The 14,558-nt window shown below is 35.5% G+C and overlaps 1 protein-coding gene across 21 annotated transcripts in view; it reads left to right on the forward strand.

Moving 5' to 3' along the window:
- The window catches only part of LOC112834663 (disintegrin and metalloproteinase domain-containing protein 32-like), a 194,361-nt gene that overhangs the window by 65,009 nt on the left and 114,794 nt on the right, over positions 1–14,558 (forward strand). For all 21 annotated transcript variants that reach the window (XR_012381174.1, XR_012381175.1, XR_012381173.1 and 18 more), the window contains one exon: positions 8,468–8,549. Coding sequence is in view for 16 of the 21 variants with exons in the window: in XM_073902495.1 (XP_073758596.1) it covers positions 8,468–8,549 (82 nt within the window). In the remaining 5 variants the exon portion in view is untranslated. The remainder of the gene's footprint in view (positions 1–8,467; positions 8,550–14,558) is intronic.

The raw sequence follows: 14,558 nt of genomic DNA on the forward strand, positions 1-14,558 counted from the left end.
CGTATCTATTATAGGTTTTGGTCTGTGATTACTATGATGTTCACATATAACATCCTAAGTGTATAAGAGTCTATATTTAAAGTTTATGGTTTTTTTTTTTTACTCCCTCCTTCACATTTTATATATATATGTATGTTGTCATACTTTATATCTTATAAATCATAATTTGCTTCTTTTTTTTTTAAAGATTTTATTTATTTATTTGACAGAGAGAGACAGCAAGAGAGGGAACACAAGCAGGGGGAGTGGGAGAGGGAGAAGCAGGCTTCCCGCTGAGCGGGGAGCCCGATGTGGGGCTTGATCCCAGGACCCTGGGATCATGACCTGAGCCGAAGGCAGATGCTTAACGACTGAGCCACCCAGGTGCCCCTCATAATTTGCTTCTAATTATGGCTTTTTTTCCATTAAAAAAATTCTTTTAACATTTTTACTGTAAGGGTTTGGTGGTAATAAAATCCTTTAACTTTTATTCAAATGGTAAACTCTTTATCTCTCTTTCAATTCCGAATGATAACCTTGCCAGGTAGAGTATTCTTGGTTGTAGGTTTTTTCCTTTTAGTACTTTGAACATATCATGCCACTCTCTTCTGGCCTGAAGTTTCTGCTGAAAAGTCCAGCTGATGGTCTTGTGGGGTTTTCCTTGTATATAAGTAGGTGCTTCTTTCTTATTGCTTTTAACATTCTGTGTCTTTAACTTTTGACGTTTTAATTGTTATGTGTTGTGGTGTGGGCCTTCTTGGGTTCATCTTGTTTGCAACTCTCTGCACTTCCTGAACCTGGCTGTCTACTGCCTTCCCAAAGTTAAGGAAGTTTTTACCTATTTTTTTTTTAAGATTTTATTTATTTATTTGAGAGAGAGAGAGAGGGAGAGCATAGAGGGAGAAGCAGACACTCCACTGAGCAGAGAGCCCAATGTGACCTAAGCCAAAGGCAGACACTTAACTGACTGAACCACCCAGGTGCCCCTACCTATTATTTCAAATAAGTTTTCTGCTCCTTTCTCTATTTTTCTTCTTGGGCCCTAATGATGAAGGGAATATCTGTTTGCTTGATGTTGTCCAGTGGGTCCCTTAAAGTATTTTCACTTTTTAAAAATGCCTTTTTTTTTTTTTTTTTTTTTTTGCTGTTCAGCTTGGGTGCTTTCCATGACCCTGTTTTCCAGATTGCTGATCCATTCTTCTGCAGCTAGGAATCTGTTGATTCTCTCTAGCATATTTTTTAGTTATTGTATTCTTCAAGTCAGATTGGTTTTTAAAAAATATATTCTATCTTTTTATTGAAGGTCTCACTGTTTTTCCACTTTTTCTGAGCCCAGTGAGCATCTTTATGATCATTACTTTAATTTCTTTATGAGGCATATTGCTTATCTCTCTTTCATTAGTTATTTTTCTGATGTCTTTTTCTTTCTTTTGGAGCAATTCCTCTGTATCCCCATTTTTCTTGAATTTCTGTTTGTTTCTATGACTTAGAAAAGCTCCCTTTCCTAAACTTGAAGGAATGGTCTTGTTTATATTCATCCCTTGTGTAGACTTCCCTTGTTGACTTTTGCTGGCTGTCTGGAGCTGTAGATGAAGTGGGCTGGGGGCCATGGTGCACTCTGTGCTCGGGCTGTTCTGGTGGGATGGCCAGGGCTCAAGTGGGTGTGGTGGTGGTCTGGTGGTGAAGCCAGGGTGGTCTGAGGCTCTACGCATGGAGGCTATCCTGATATGACAGCTGAATCTGAAGTGATTTCAAGCTGATGGGTTCCATGGTTCTCCGCACAGTGGGCACTTTGACAGGATAGCTGAAGTTGAAGTGGGTGCAGGCCAGGGTATTCTGGACCTCTATATTCTATATTCTGAGGGCCTCCTAGCAGGACAGCTAAAATTGATGTGGGCACAGTCTAGGGTGGTCCCTGGGCTTTCTACACAAAGGGTGTCCTGACAGGATAGCTGAAGCTGAAGTGGATGCAAGCCATGGTATTCTGGGACTCTCTGCTCAGAGGATACCCAGGCTGGACTGCTGGAGCCAAGATGGGGTGCAGACCAGAGGATCCTGTGGTGTTCTGTGCAGAGGGCACACTGGCAGGACAGCTGTAGCTAAAATGGCATGGGCTGGGTGCTCCTGGGGTTCTTCAAGCAACAGGCACCCCGCAGGACAGGTAAAGCTGAAGTGGGCATGGGTTGGTGTAGTCCTTGGGCTCTCCAAGCAAAGGGTGCCCTGGCAGGATGCAGAAGCTAAAGTGGATGCAATCTGGGGTATCCTGGGATGCTCAGAGCAGGGGTGCCCTAGTGGGGCAGCTGGAACCAAGGTGGGCATAGGCTAGAGGTTTCTGGGGCACCCTGTTGGGATGACTGGAGCCAAACCAGGTGTCAGTTGGAGGTCCTGGAGTGTTCTGCATTGGGGTGCCCTAGCAAACTGTTGGAAACTGCAGTGGTATGGGCCTGGATTGTTTTGAGGTGGCTTTGTATGTGTGTCACCTTGGCATGATGGCTAGAGCTGCAGTGAGCACTGACCAGGGGTATCCCAGTGGAACAGCTGGGGCTGGTAGGATCAGGGGTACAGGGCTCACTGAGGTGGTAAACCAGCCAGGACATCTGTACCTTGCTCCCATTCACATTATCAAAGTGGAAGAAGAAAATAAACTGTTGTACTTGCCAGCTCCCTTTTCCTGGAGGGAGTTCTGGCAGTTCCTTCCTACCGCCCCCACCCCCACAGTTTGGCTGAGTTCTGGGGCTGGATCTTTTATATACTAGTTGGTCTTTTAAACCCTGGCTTTTTTTGTGTGTCTCAGGGCATCTATGGGTGGTGTGGGCTAGGGGCCTGGTGCTTGCAGGTTGGCTATAGCTCCCAGACCCTGCTCCCATCTACATGATCAAGTTGTAGGCAGAGTGTAAACTATTGCACTCGCTAGCCCCTCTACCCACAGAGAGTTCCAGCAACTCCCCTGACATTTGGTAGATTTCTAGAGCTGGCTCTTTTATGTAGTAGTTGCTCTTTTAAACACAGGTTGGTTGGTTTGTTTTTTTCTGTGCCCCAGGGCAGATGAATCTGCTCCTGGTCTCTCAGTACTATCCCTCCTCACTGCCATTTGCAGTGTTGGATGTGGGGGTTCTCTTCATTACTGTCTCCTTCTGTCTTGCCAGTCCCTCTTGCCTTTCTATCTTTTGTTGTACAGAAGCTGTTCAGTTAGCCCTAAGTTTTTTTCAGGAGGAATTGCTCTATAAATAGGCATAGATTTGGTATGTCTATGGAGGAGGTAAGATCAGGATCTTCCTATGTTGCCATCTTGGACCAGCTCTTCCTCTTAAGTGTTCTTTAAACATTCAGGCACATGTCCTTTATAATATATATGATTTCAGAATATTTTCTGGCTGTGGGTTGTCTTTTCATTTTCTTAACAGTATGTTTTAAAAAGCAGATTTTGATGAATTCATTATTAACTTATCAATTTTTTATTTTATGAATCATGTTTTTGATGTTGTACCAAAAAATATCTTTGCCTCACCCAAATTTAGATTTCTCTACTATATTTTTTTCCAGAAGCCTTATAGTTTTAAGTTTTTCTTATTTAGAGTTAATTATTATATATGCTATGTGGTACAGAGAAGACAATTTTTTGCATATGAATAAATAATTTTTCAGCATTAATTCTTGAAAACAGTATAGTTTCTCCATTTGATTGCTTTTGCACTTTTGTAACAAATAATTTGACTTTATATGTAAGAGTCTATTTTTGGTCTATTCTTTTGTGAATAACACACTGCCTTGATTACTATAGTTTTATAAAAACTATAGTTTTATAAAAACTATAGTTTTATAAAAACTATTTAAATCAAGTAGTATAAGTTCTCCAAATATGTTCTTCTTTTTGAAAATTGTTTTGGTTATTCTAAGTTTTTGCCTTTCTACATAAATGTTAGATTCAACTTCTCAGTTGCTATAAAATATCTTGCTGGAATGTTGATTGGAACTGCATTGAATCTATACAGTAGTGTGGGGAGAACTGGCAGCTCAATAATACTAAGTCTTCCAGTCAACGAACTTGGTATTTTCTTCCATTTACTTAGATCTTTTTAAATTTCTTTCATCAGTGTTCTGTAGTATACAGTTCTATCAGTATACAGATATATCAGTGTCCTATCAGGATGCAGATCTTTCTCACATTTATGTTAGTTTATATCCTAGTATAATATCATGTCTTTAGTGTTACTTTTTCTTCTTTTTTGAACACAAAATGGAAAAAATTTAATTTACTTATTTATCTTTAAATTTTTTATTCAAATGTATTTGAATGTTACATAACATTGTAAATTTAAGGTATACAACATGTTAATAAATACATTTATATATTATGTGATTGCCATTGTAGTGGTAATAAGCACATCTATCATGTCATGTAATTATCATTTATTTTTAGTGCTTGGAATAATAAAGTTCTAGGCTCTTAGCAGATTTAAAGATTATAATACAGCATTGTTATCTATATCTACTATACTTGTATTAGATCTCTAGGTCTTATTGACTACTCATTGCATGTTTGTACCCTTAAATAACATTAACGCTATTGTAAATGTTTCATTTTACTTTAGTTTCAAATATTTTATTGCTAGTATATAAGAATCAGATTGACTTTTGTACATCAACTTTGAAACATACAAACCTGCTGAACACACTTAGTGCCAATAGCTTTTTTATATACTGTGCGATTTCCTAGGTAGACAGTCACATTATCCATAAACAGAGAAAACTGTATTCCTTCCTTTCCAATCCATATACCTTCTATTTTATTTTATTTTATTTTTTGTCTTATTTAACAGGCTAGGACCTCTAGTATGATGCTGAATACCAGTGGTGAGAGCAAACATCCTTGCATTTTCACAATCTATTGGTAGCACTATCTTGGATTAAGAATGAGTGTAAACAGTACTTAAAACATTGGGGGAAGAATTTCCCTGATGGCTAATGATGATGAACATTTTTTCACGTGTCTGTTAGCCATTTCTATGTCTTCTTCAGAGAAGTGTCTTTTCATATCTTCTGCCCATTTTTTGACTTGATTATTTGTTTTTTGGGTGTTGAGTTTGAGAAGTTCTTTATAGATCTTGGATACCAGCCCTTTATCTGTAGTGTCATTTGCAAATATCTTCTCGCATTCTGTGGGTTGCCTCTTTGTTTTGTGGAGTGCTTCCTTTGCTGTGCAGAAGCTTTTTATCTTGATGAAGTCCCAAAAGTTCATTTTTGCTTTTGTTTCGCTAGCTTTTGGAGATGTATCTTGAAAGAAGTTGCTGTGGCCGATGTCAAAGAGGTTACTGCCTATGTTCTCCTCTAGGATTTTGATGGATTCCTATCTCACATTGAGGTCTTTCATCCATTTTGAGTTTATCTTGGTGTATGGTGTTAGAGAATGGTCGAGTTTCATTCTTCTGCATGTGGCTGTCCAATTTTCCTAGCACCATTTATTGAAGAGACTGGCTTTTTTCCATTGCATGTTTTTTCCTGCTTTGTCAAAGATTATTTGACCATAGAGTTGAGGGTCCATATCTGGGCTCTCTATTCTGTTCCATTGGTCTATATGTCTGTTTTTGTGCCAGTACCATGCTGTCTTAGTGATCACAGCTTTGTAATATAGCTTGAAATCGGGCAACGTAATGCCCCCAGCTTTGTTTTTCTTTTTCAACATTTCCTTGGCAATTCGGTCTTCTCTGATTCCATACAAATTTTAAGATTGTTCCAGCACTTTGAAAAATGTCATTGGAATTTTGATCAGGATAGCCCTGAAGGTATAGATTGCTCTGGGTAGCATAGACATTTTAACAATGTTTATTCTTCCAATCCATGAGCATGAAATATTTTTCCATCTTTTTGTGTCTTCTTCAATTCTTTCATGAGTGTTTTGTAGTTCCTAGAGTATAGATCCTTTACCTCTTTGGTTAGATTTATTCCGAGGTATCTTATGGTTTTTGATGCTATTGTAAATGGAATCGTTTCTCTAATTTCTCTTTCTACAGTTGCATTGTTAATGTATAAGAAAGCAACTGATTTCTGTGCATTGATTTTGTATCCTGCCACATTGCTGTATGAGTTCTAGTAATTTGGGGGTGGAGTCTTTTGGGTTTTCCACATAAAGTATCATGTCATCTGCAAAAAGAGAGAGTTTGACTTCTTTGCCAATTTGAATACCTTTTATTTCTTTTTGGTGTCTGATTGCTGTTGCTAGGACTTCTAGTACTATGTTGAACAATAGTGGCAAGAGTGGGCATCCTTGATGTGTTCCTGATCTTAAGGGAAAGGCTTTCAGCTTTTCCCCACTGAGGATGATATTTGCTGTGGGTTTTTCATAGATGGATTTTATGAACTTGAGGAATGTTCCCTCTATCCCTGTACTGTGAAGAGTTTTAATCAGGAAAGGATGTTGTATTTTGTCAAATGCTTTTTCTGCATCAATTGAGAGGACCATGTGGTTCTTCTCCCTCCTCTTACTAATGTGTTCTATCACATTGATTGATTTGCAAATGTTGAATGTTGAACCACCCTTGCATCATCATTAGCCATCAGGGAAATTCAAATCCCCAAACCACATTGAGATTACACCAGTTAGAAAGGCAAAAATGGACAGGGAAAGAAACAACAAATGTTGGAGAGGTTGTGGAGAAAGGGGAACCCTCTTACACTGTTCATGGGAATGCAAGTTGGTACAGCCACTTTGGAAAACAGTGTGGAGGTTCCTCAAAAATTTAAAAATAGAGCTACCCTATGACCCAGCAATTGCACTCCTGGGTATTTACCCCAAAGACACAGATGTAGTGAAAAGAAGGGCCATATGCACCCCAATGTTCATAACAGCAATGTCCGCAATAGCCACACTGTGGAAAGAGCCAAGATGCCCTTCAACAGACGAATGGATAAAGAAGATGGGGTCCAGATATACAATGGAATATTACTCAGCCATCAGAAAGGATGAATACCCAACTTTTACATCAACATGGATGGGACTGGAGGAGATGATGCTAAGTGAAAGAAGTCAAGCAGAGAAAGTCAATTATCATATGGTTTCACTTATTTGTGGAACATAAGGAATAGCATGGAGGACATTAGGAGAAGGAAGGGAAAAATGAAGGGGGGGAAATTGGAGGGAGAGATGAACCATAAGAGACTATGGATTCTGAGAGACAAACTGAGGGTCCTAGAGGGGAGGGGGGTGGGGGGATGGGTTAGCCCGGTGATGGGTATTAAGGAGGGCACGTATTGCATGGAGCATGGGGTGTTATACGAAAACAATTGATCGTGGATCACTACATCAAAAACTAATGATGTATTTTATGGTGACTAACATAACATAAGAAAAAAAAAAACATTGGGGGAAGAAAGCCAAAGTTTCATGTTAAGAGTGAATACTTGTTAACAAGTACTGGAAGGTTTAGGTATAAAAAGTATCAGAGAGACAGAATAAAGGCAGCAGTAGGGAGACAGTGCAATTGAAGTGAAGTAGCTGAAACTGAGGAGATGTTTCAATTGATAATTGAAATAATTTCTTTATATACATTTTGGAATGTTTGTTTTGATTGGGGCTCTAAACATGGTAGAACATGTTTGGAGTGTCTATAACTTATGGTTGAGAGTATGGCTCTGGATTCATATTGCCTAAATTCATATCCTTCACTAGCACTTATTAATTGTGTTACCTTGAGAAAGTTACTTATACTTTCCATCTGATGATGTATGATTTGTTCAATGGGGATAATATCTATTTCATTGGCTTGATTTGAGAATTAAATGGAATAATTTTTATGAAAAATCTTTGGGAATAGTGCTATTATTATATGATAATTTATATGGGCCCTTACTCAATGAAGAAATGATAAGGTTAAGTTATAGAACAATGAAGTCATTTCTATGAGAAATTGGTAAGCTTTTCTACATGAGAATGAGAATTTTTAATCCATATATTAAAACTGTTTTTCACTGTCACTCAACAAAATGCTTTTCATCAAAATGTTTTTGATCAAAGTCTTTAGTAATCCTAACTAAATATGATAACTGTAATGCCATAAAAAACTTGGGTCCTTTGGATATATTTTAGATATGTAGTATGTTTTGGGATGCCTGGGTGGCTCAGTCAGTTAAGCATCTGCCTTTGGCTCAGGTCATGATCCCAGGGTCCTGGGATTGAGTCCCTTGCTCAGCAGGGAGGCTGCTTCTCTCTCTGCCTGCCGCTCCCCCCCTGCTGGTGCTCTGTCTCTCTCTGTCTCCCTCTCTCTCTGACTAATAAATAAATAAAATCTTAAAAAAAAAAGAAATAAAGCATGCTTAATCTCATTTAATTAAGAATGTCTTCCTAATTTGAAACAATAAAGATGTATGGAGAGATTGTACCTCAATTTGCTTCAGTATAGGATTTTATGGACCATAGACAAATTATTAGCAGGAATTCTCATCTTTGAAATGTTTGTTAAAATTAATTATAAATATATACTTATTTATTTAGCTATAGAGATCATCCAGATTATGTGGGAGCCACAATTCCTGGAAAGATGTGTGTTAACCATTATTCTGCTGGAATTGCTTTGGTATGTAATTATTTCATCTTATTATTTAAAAAAATTTATACATTTAAAAATCATTCAATGTTATAACAAATTTTATAGAATTTGCATTTATATTTGCATTAGGGATTACACTTTCTACTGTTAAAAATATGAAGTGTATAGAAGGAAGAGTATTTTGTACAACAAACATCTTTTGCAATTATTTTAAAAGTGGAAGTAGAACAAAAATATCATAAATTATCATAAATACTCATGCATTCCTTAATATATAGAATAGTGCATCATGAAAAATTATCTGTAAAAAAATTTTTATAACCCAAATAGATTTTCACTTGTAGACATAAAATTGGAGAAATAATCTTACCAATAAAATAGCTTCAAAATTAAAACAGTGATTAAGCAAAAAGTATGATAAAAATTCTTTAAAATGTTTCACACCTCCAAAAGAGTATAAAAAAGAAACTTTTGTCTATTTTAAAAATTTATAATATTTATAAATACATATAAATTATTGGTACAATTAGATGCATCGTTGAATGATAAAGTAATTCATTGAGCAATTTTCCCACCCTATTCATTTTTGTGTGTGTGTAAAAGCAGGTTATTTTTATTACATTTTAATACACTTCTGTATATTGATTTGGAATGGTCAATTTGCAGTTGGTTTCATGGGACCTGTCTGAGGACAGTGAAATACTTCGGAACAAACAGCATTAAAGAGAAAACCTAAACCCTTTATATTGTTCAAAAGAAAATCATAGAAGTAACAACAGGCTTTTGTTTTTAGTTCAAAATGTATCATATATTAAAGCTCATGACATATTCAAGTCTTAAGTTCTTCTTTGCATTTAGTGAGGGCCTACCTGATACTTACTGGTCACCTCATTTTTACATGTATGAATTAGCACATTACATTCTGAGGAGATAGTTCCAGCATATTTCCACAAAATAGGACTATTAACATGTATTGAGAACAGCCAATGAAGTTGAACTTCATGAAGATGTATTCCTTCAGCTAAATGAAACTTTCCTTAAACCCAACCAAAGTACCAACCAAAGTAAAATATAAATGATTTTTTTCATAAGACTGATTTTTTTCATATTTATTTGAAAATAAAACAGGATGATGACATACGTATATAAACTTTGAAAACCATAAAATCCTCTTCACAAGTTGGGTGATAACATGGCAGATTTATTGAAAATTATTTTCATTACTTTATAGTTCATAACTAGGAAGTTAATGACTGCTCTTAAAAAAGCATAATACAAATACAAATACTAAATACATTGTTATGTGTGACATTGTGTGTCATCATACCATTTAGTCTTCACTACAACCATGTGAGATATTCTATCCCTATGTCACAAAGAAGCTTTGAGAACAAGTACATTGCCCAAGTTCACACAACAGACCCAAACCCTCTCAACTGCCAAGTCCAGTGTGCTCTTTCCCACGTTAGGCTTTCTCTCAAGGCCAGCACTTGCAGAAACAGCTTCCACTTTGAGATATCACAGTGTGTATCTTAATGTGAGTGAATTCCAGCTCTTTGGCTTGTTAGCTATGTAACTTTGGATATTTTGCCAAATCTCTCTGAGTTTTCTGGTTTTGAATGAAAAATAATTCTCTGTTACTAGTTTCCTACCATTAACTATGCAGGGCCTCATGGAGTGGCACCTGGTTTATACAGGCCATTAATATGTATAAATTCCATCTGCACCTCTGAAATAAGCCTTCATAGTTTATAAAGCATGCTCACTTAAGTCATTTGATTACTTGGAAAGGAGCAGAGGAAAATACAGTTCTGTAAGTAGGGTTTAGATCAGAGAATGTCTTTTCTTCTGTGGGCAATCAGGAACCACAGAAGAGTCTTTAACAGCAGAGTGATACGATTGATCTGAGGCATACTTTGGGAGGAACAAGGTAGCATCTCTATGTTGGACAGATGGGACTGGGCAAAACTAGGGGCAGTCTCATATCCTTATGAAGATGTTTATCATGATCTAGGAAAAAAGGTAATTAAGACTTTAGGGAAGAAACAGTGGAAATAGGGATAAGGAAGCATATTTTTCTCAAATGCTTATCTTCAGTCAGTATGCAAGGCCCTCTCATATTCCCTGTGTTGATATAAGACTGGCCAAGTTCACATTACATATGTCTGGAGACATACTATACAGAGAAAGAAGATCGAGACAACCTGATTTTTCTTTTTGTTCCTGGGGTCTTGGTACTTTATCAATTCTTTTTTTCCTTCACAATCTTTGCCTGTGGTGTCCCTATTGCCTAGAATACTCGTTTCTCTTTCTCATTGCTTTATCCAGTTAGTTAACTATTTCTTTTTTTTCTCCTTTTTTTGGTCACCTTCCTGATTTTATTTTTTTATTTAAATTCAGTTAATTAACATATAGTGTATTATTAGTTTCAGAGGTAGAGGTCAATGATTCGTTGGTCCTGTATAACACCCAGAGCTCATTACATCACGTGCCCGCCTTAAGGTCCATCACCCACTTACCGCATCCTCCCACCCCACTCCCATCCAGCACCCTCATTTTGTTTCCTATGATTAAGAGTCTCTTATGGTTTGTCTCCCTCTCTGGTTTCATCTTGTTTAATTTTTCCCTCTTCCCCTATGATCCTGTGTTTTGTTTCTTAAATTCCACATATGAGTGAGATCATATGATAATTGTCTTTCTCTGATTGACTTATTTCACTTAGCATGATACCCTTTAGTTTCATCTACGTCATTCCAAATGGCAAGATTTCATTCTTTTTGGTGGCTGAGTTGTATTCCTTTGTATATACTTACCATATCTTCTTTATCCATTCATCTGTCGATGGACATCTGGGCTCTTTCCATAGTTTGGCTATTGTGGACATTGCTGCTATAAACATTGGGGTGCAGATTCCCCTTTGGGTCACTACATTTGTATCTTTGGGGTATAGGCCTAGTAGTGCAATTGCTGGGTTGTAGGGTAGCTAAAATGTTTCATACCTCCAAAAGAGTCTTTAAAAGAAAATTTTATGTCTGTTTTAAAAATTTATAATATTTATAAATATTTTATATATATTAGAAATAAATTATTGATACAAATAGATGCATCATTGAAAGGTAAAGTAATTGGTTTTGCAATTTTCCCATCTTATTTATTTTTTTAAAAAACAAATTTAAGTACTAAAAACTTTTTAAATTACAAAATAATTTATGTTCTGTCCCTTTTTAAAAGTTAAATAGGAACATATAAGGAAATTTATGTACATCTATGGCATCTCCCCTCTCAGGAAGTGATAAACCACTATTAACATTTTGATTAATACGTATCTTCTACATTGTGTCTTTATCTGTTACTGTGGCTCCCTCTCTCTATATTTTTGCAAAAATGAGATTTTGCAGCACATATTTTTATTTCTGATACTGTTATAATTTTTGTTACAAAATTTATGCATTTACATGGCAAAATTATTTTAATTATAAGTATAAAAAGCAAAAATTGATAGTAATTCTTCCTTATCTTCTTCAGGGTGTCCTACTGAAGACTTTATAATGTCTGTTTAAACTCTTCTTGTAGCTAAACTTATTATTTAAAGTAAATATGCTCTTCCCCCTGTTTTGATTTATAAACTTTAGGCAATGTTGGTTAATATTATCTATGATATATTTAGTCCACTCTCTCTGTTTGTCATGTATATATTCTTATATTTTTATTATTTTAACAACATTCACATTATTAAAATATATTCTTACATACTACTTTTAATATATATATTATATATTTATATATAGTATGAAATATATAGCATACATATATATGGTATATAATATTATAAAAGGTATATTATTAAAATATGTTACCAAATAATATACTACATATGTTATTGAAATATATAATAATTATATCTCATTACACGTTATATGCCTATGTACTTCATAGTTATGCATGTATAATATATACATAATACATAGTATCACATGATCTTATTTTAATAATATTTATATTTTTATTCATATCTTTTTATATTATATTGACTTACCTTAGGCAATGCCCACTGATTACTTGCTATGAAAAATAAGAAATTAGAATAGTTGAACACTTCTTATATCCATTGTCAAGATTTATAAAATTTATAATTCTATAAAAGCTTTTATACTTTGTCTACAGGTTAACTTAAAAATTGAATTAAATGGTATTTTATAATATTGTGAATATATAAATAATATTAACTCTTGGGTAAAGAAATATATTGTTATGCTGGTAAAGCTTTGATGGTCAAAGGAGGACCTTTTAGGCATCAGGGTCTAATGGAGATGCTTAATTATTTTCTCACTTCTTTAACTTCTAAGAGTGAAACCAACTACCATAAAAAATTAAATCTCATCTTCCTTTTCTTAGAACCCTTTCCTATTTTTTTGGAGTAACTCTTGAGTTTTTTGTTTGTTTGGTTTCCAGTTTATTTTATTGTTTAAAGTATTATTATTTTTCTATTTGAATTGGGTATTATATATTGAGTTCAAGATAAAGAAAAGTTTATGTCTTCATAGGGCTGAATGTGGGCCAGTTCAGAATTTATTTGTAGACCAGACTTTTCTTTCAGTGTCACTTCCTTTCTCTGGCATCCTAGGGGCTATATCCTAAATCTATTAGGTGTTAAATTATTTTCAAAATTATTCTTTACATTCCTTTAATTACAAGAAATCATTTTCTTTTGTTTTTGACCAGATTCTTTGTCCAGTGTTCTGGGTGCAGGACTTTTTGGGCAGGAGGCACTTCCTCAAGGAAACTCATCGCCTGCTCCCACCCTAGAAGGAAGGCAAGAGGGAATTCCTAGCTATGACTGTCCATCTCTCACCTGTAGCTTTTCTGTTTGCTTTTGGGGCAATGGAGACATGAGACAGGTGTGGGCCAGATATGATTGAGGAACATTTATTACACTTGATTACAGTTCAAAATGGGATAGGTCTACTAGTGCCACAGGTCTAGATTTGTCTTTATTTTTCTGGAAAGCTAGGGAGAATATTTTAGAACTACTTTACCACTCAACATAAGGATTGAGGAAGGAATATAGGAATCTAAAATATTTTTATCTTTTCATATAGGTCTTTTTGAAAATTTTATTTCCAGTATAGTTAACATACAGTGTTATATTCATTTCAGCAGTATGATATAGTGATTTGATAATTCTATATATTACTCAGTGCTCATCAAATAAGTGTACTCAATCCCCTTCACCTGTTTCACCCGTGACCTCTTCCCCCCCCACCACCTCCCCTTTGTAACCATCAGTTTGTTCTTTATAGTTAGAAGTCTGGTTTTTGGTTTGCTTCTTTTCTTACTCTTCATTTGTTTTGTTTCTTAAATTCCACGTTTGAGTGAAATCATATGCGTTTCTTTTTTCTGACTGACTTATCACTAAGCATTATAACTTCTAGATCCATCTGTCCATGTTGTTGCAAATGGCATGATTTCATTCTTTTTTTTTTTAAGTTTTTATTTAAATTCCAGTTAGTTATCATACCGTGTAATATTAGTTTCAGTATACAATTTATAGTGATTCTACACTTCCATACAACACCTGGTGCTCATCACAACAAGTGTGCTCCTTAATCCCATCACCTATTTCACCCATTCTTCCACCAACCTCCCCTCTGATAATCATCAGTTTGTTCTCTGCAGTTGAGAGTCTATTTCCTGGTTTGCCCCCCACTTTTTCCCCCGCTTGTTTGTTTTGTTTCTTTTACTCATGAAAGTTTTCCTTTTATAATTTTCTTCTAATTATTGTCTTGTCTTTTTTACTTAAAGAAGTCCCTTTAACATATCTTGTAAAGTCAGTTTAGTGGTGATAAATTCTTTCAACTTTTGTTTGTCTGAATTGAATTTGTCTCCTTGAATTCTGAATGATAGCATCAGGGAGAGTATTATTGTTTGTAGTTTTCTCCTATCAGCACTTTGAATATGTCATGCTACTACCTTTTGGCCTGCAAGGTTTCTGCTGAAATATCAGCTGATAGCATTATTATAGGGTTTTCTTGTATA

This window comes from Callorhinus ursinus, unplaced genomic scaffold (genome assembly GCF_003265705.2).
Source record: "Callorhinus ursinus isolate GAN/ISIS: 27379988/994484 unplaced genomic scaffold, GSC_fseal_2.0 scaffold17, whole genome shotgun sequence".
Classification (NCBI taxonomy): Eukaryota; Metazoa; Chordata; class Mammalia; order Carnivora; family Otariidae; genus Callorhinus; species Callorhinus ursinus.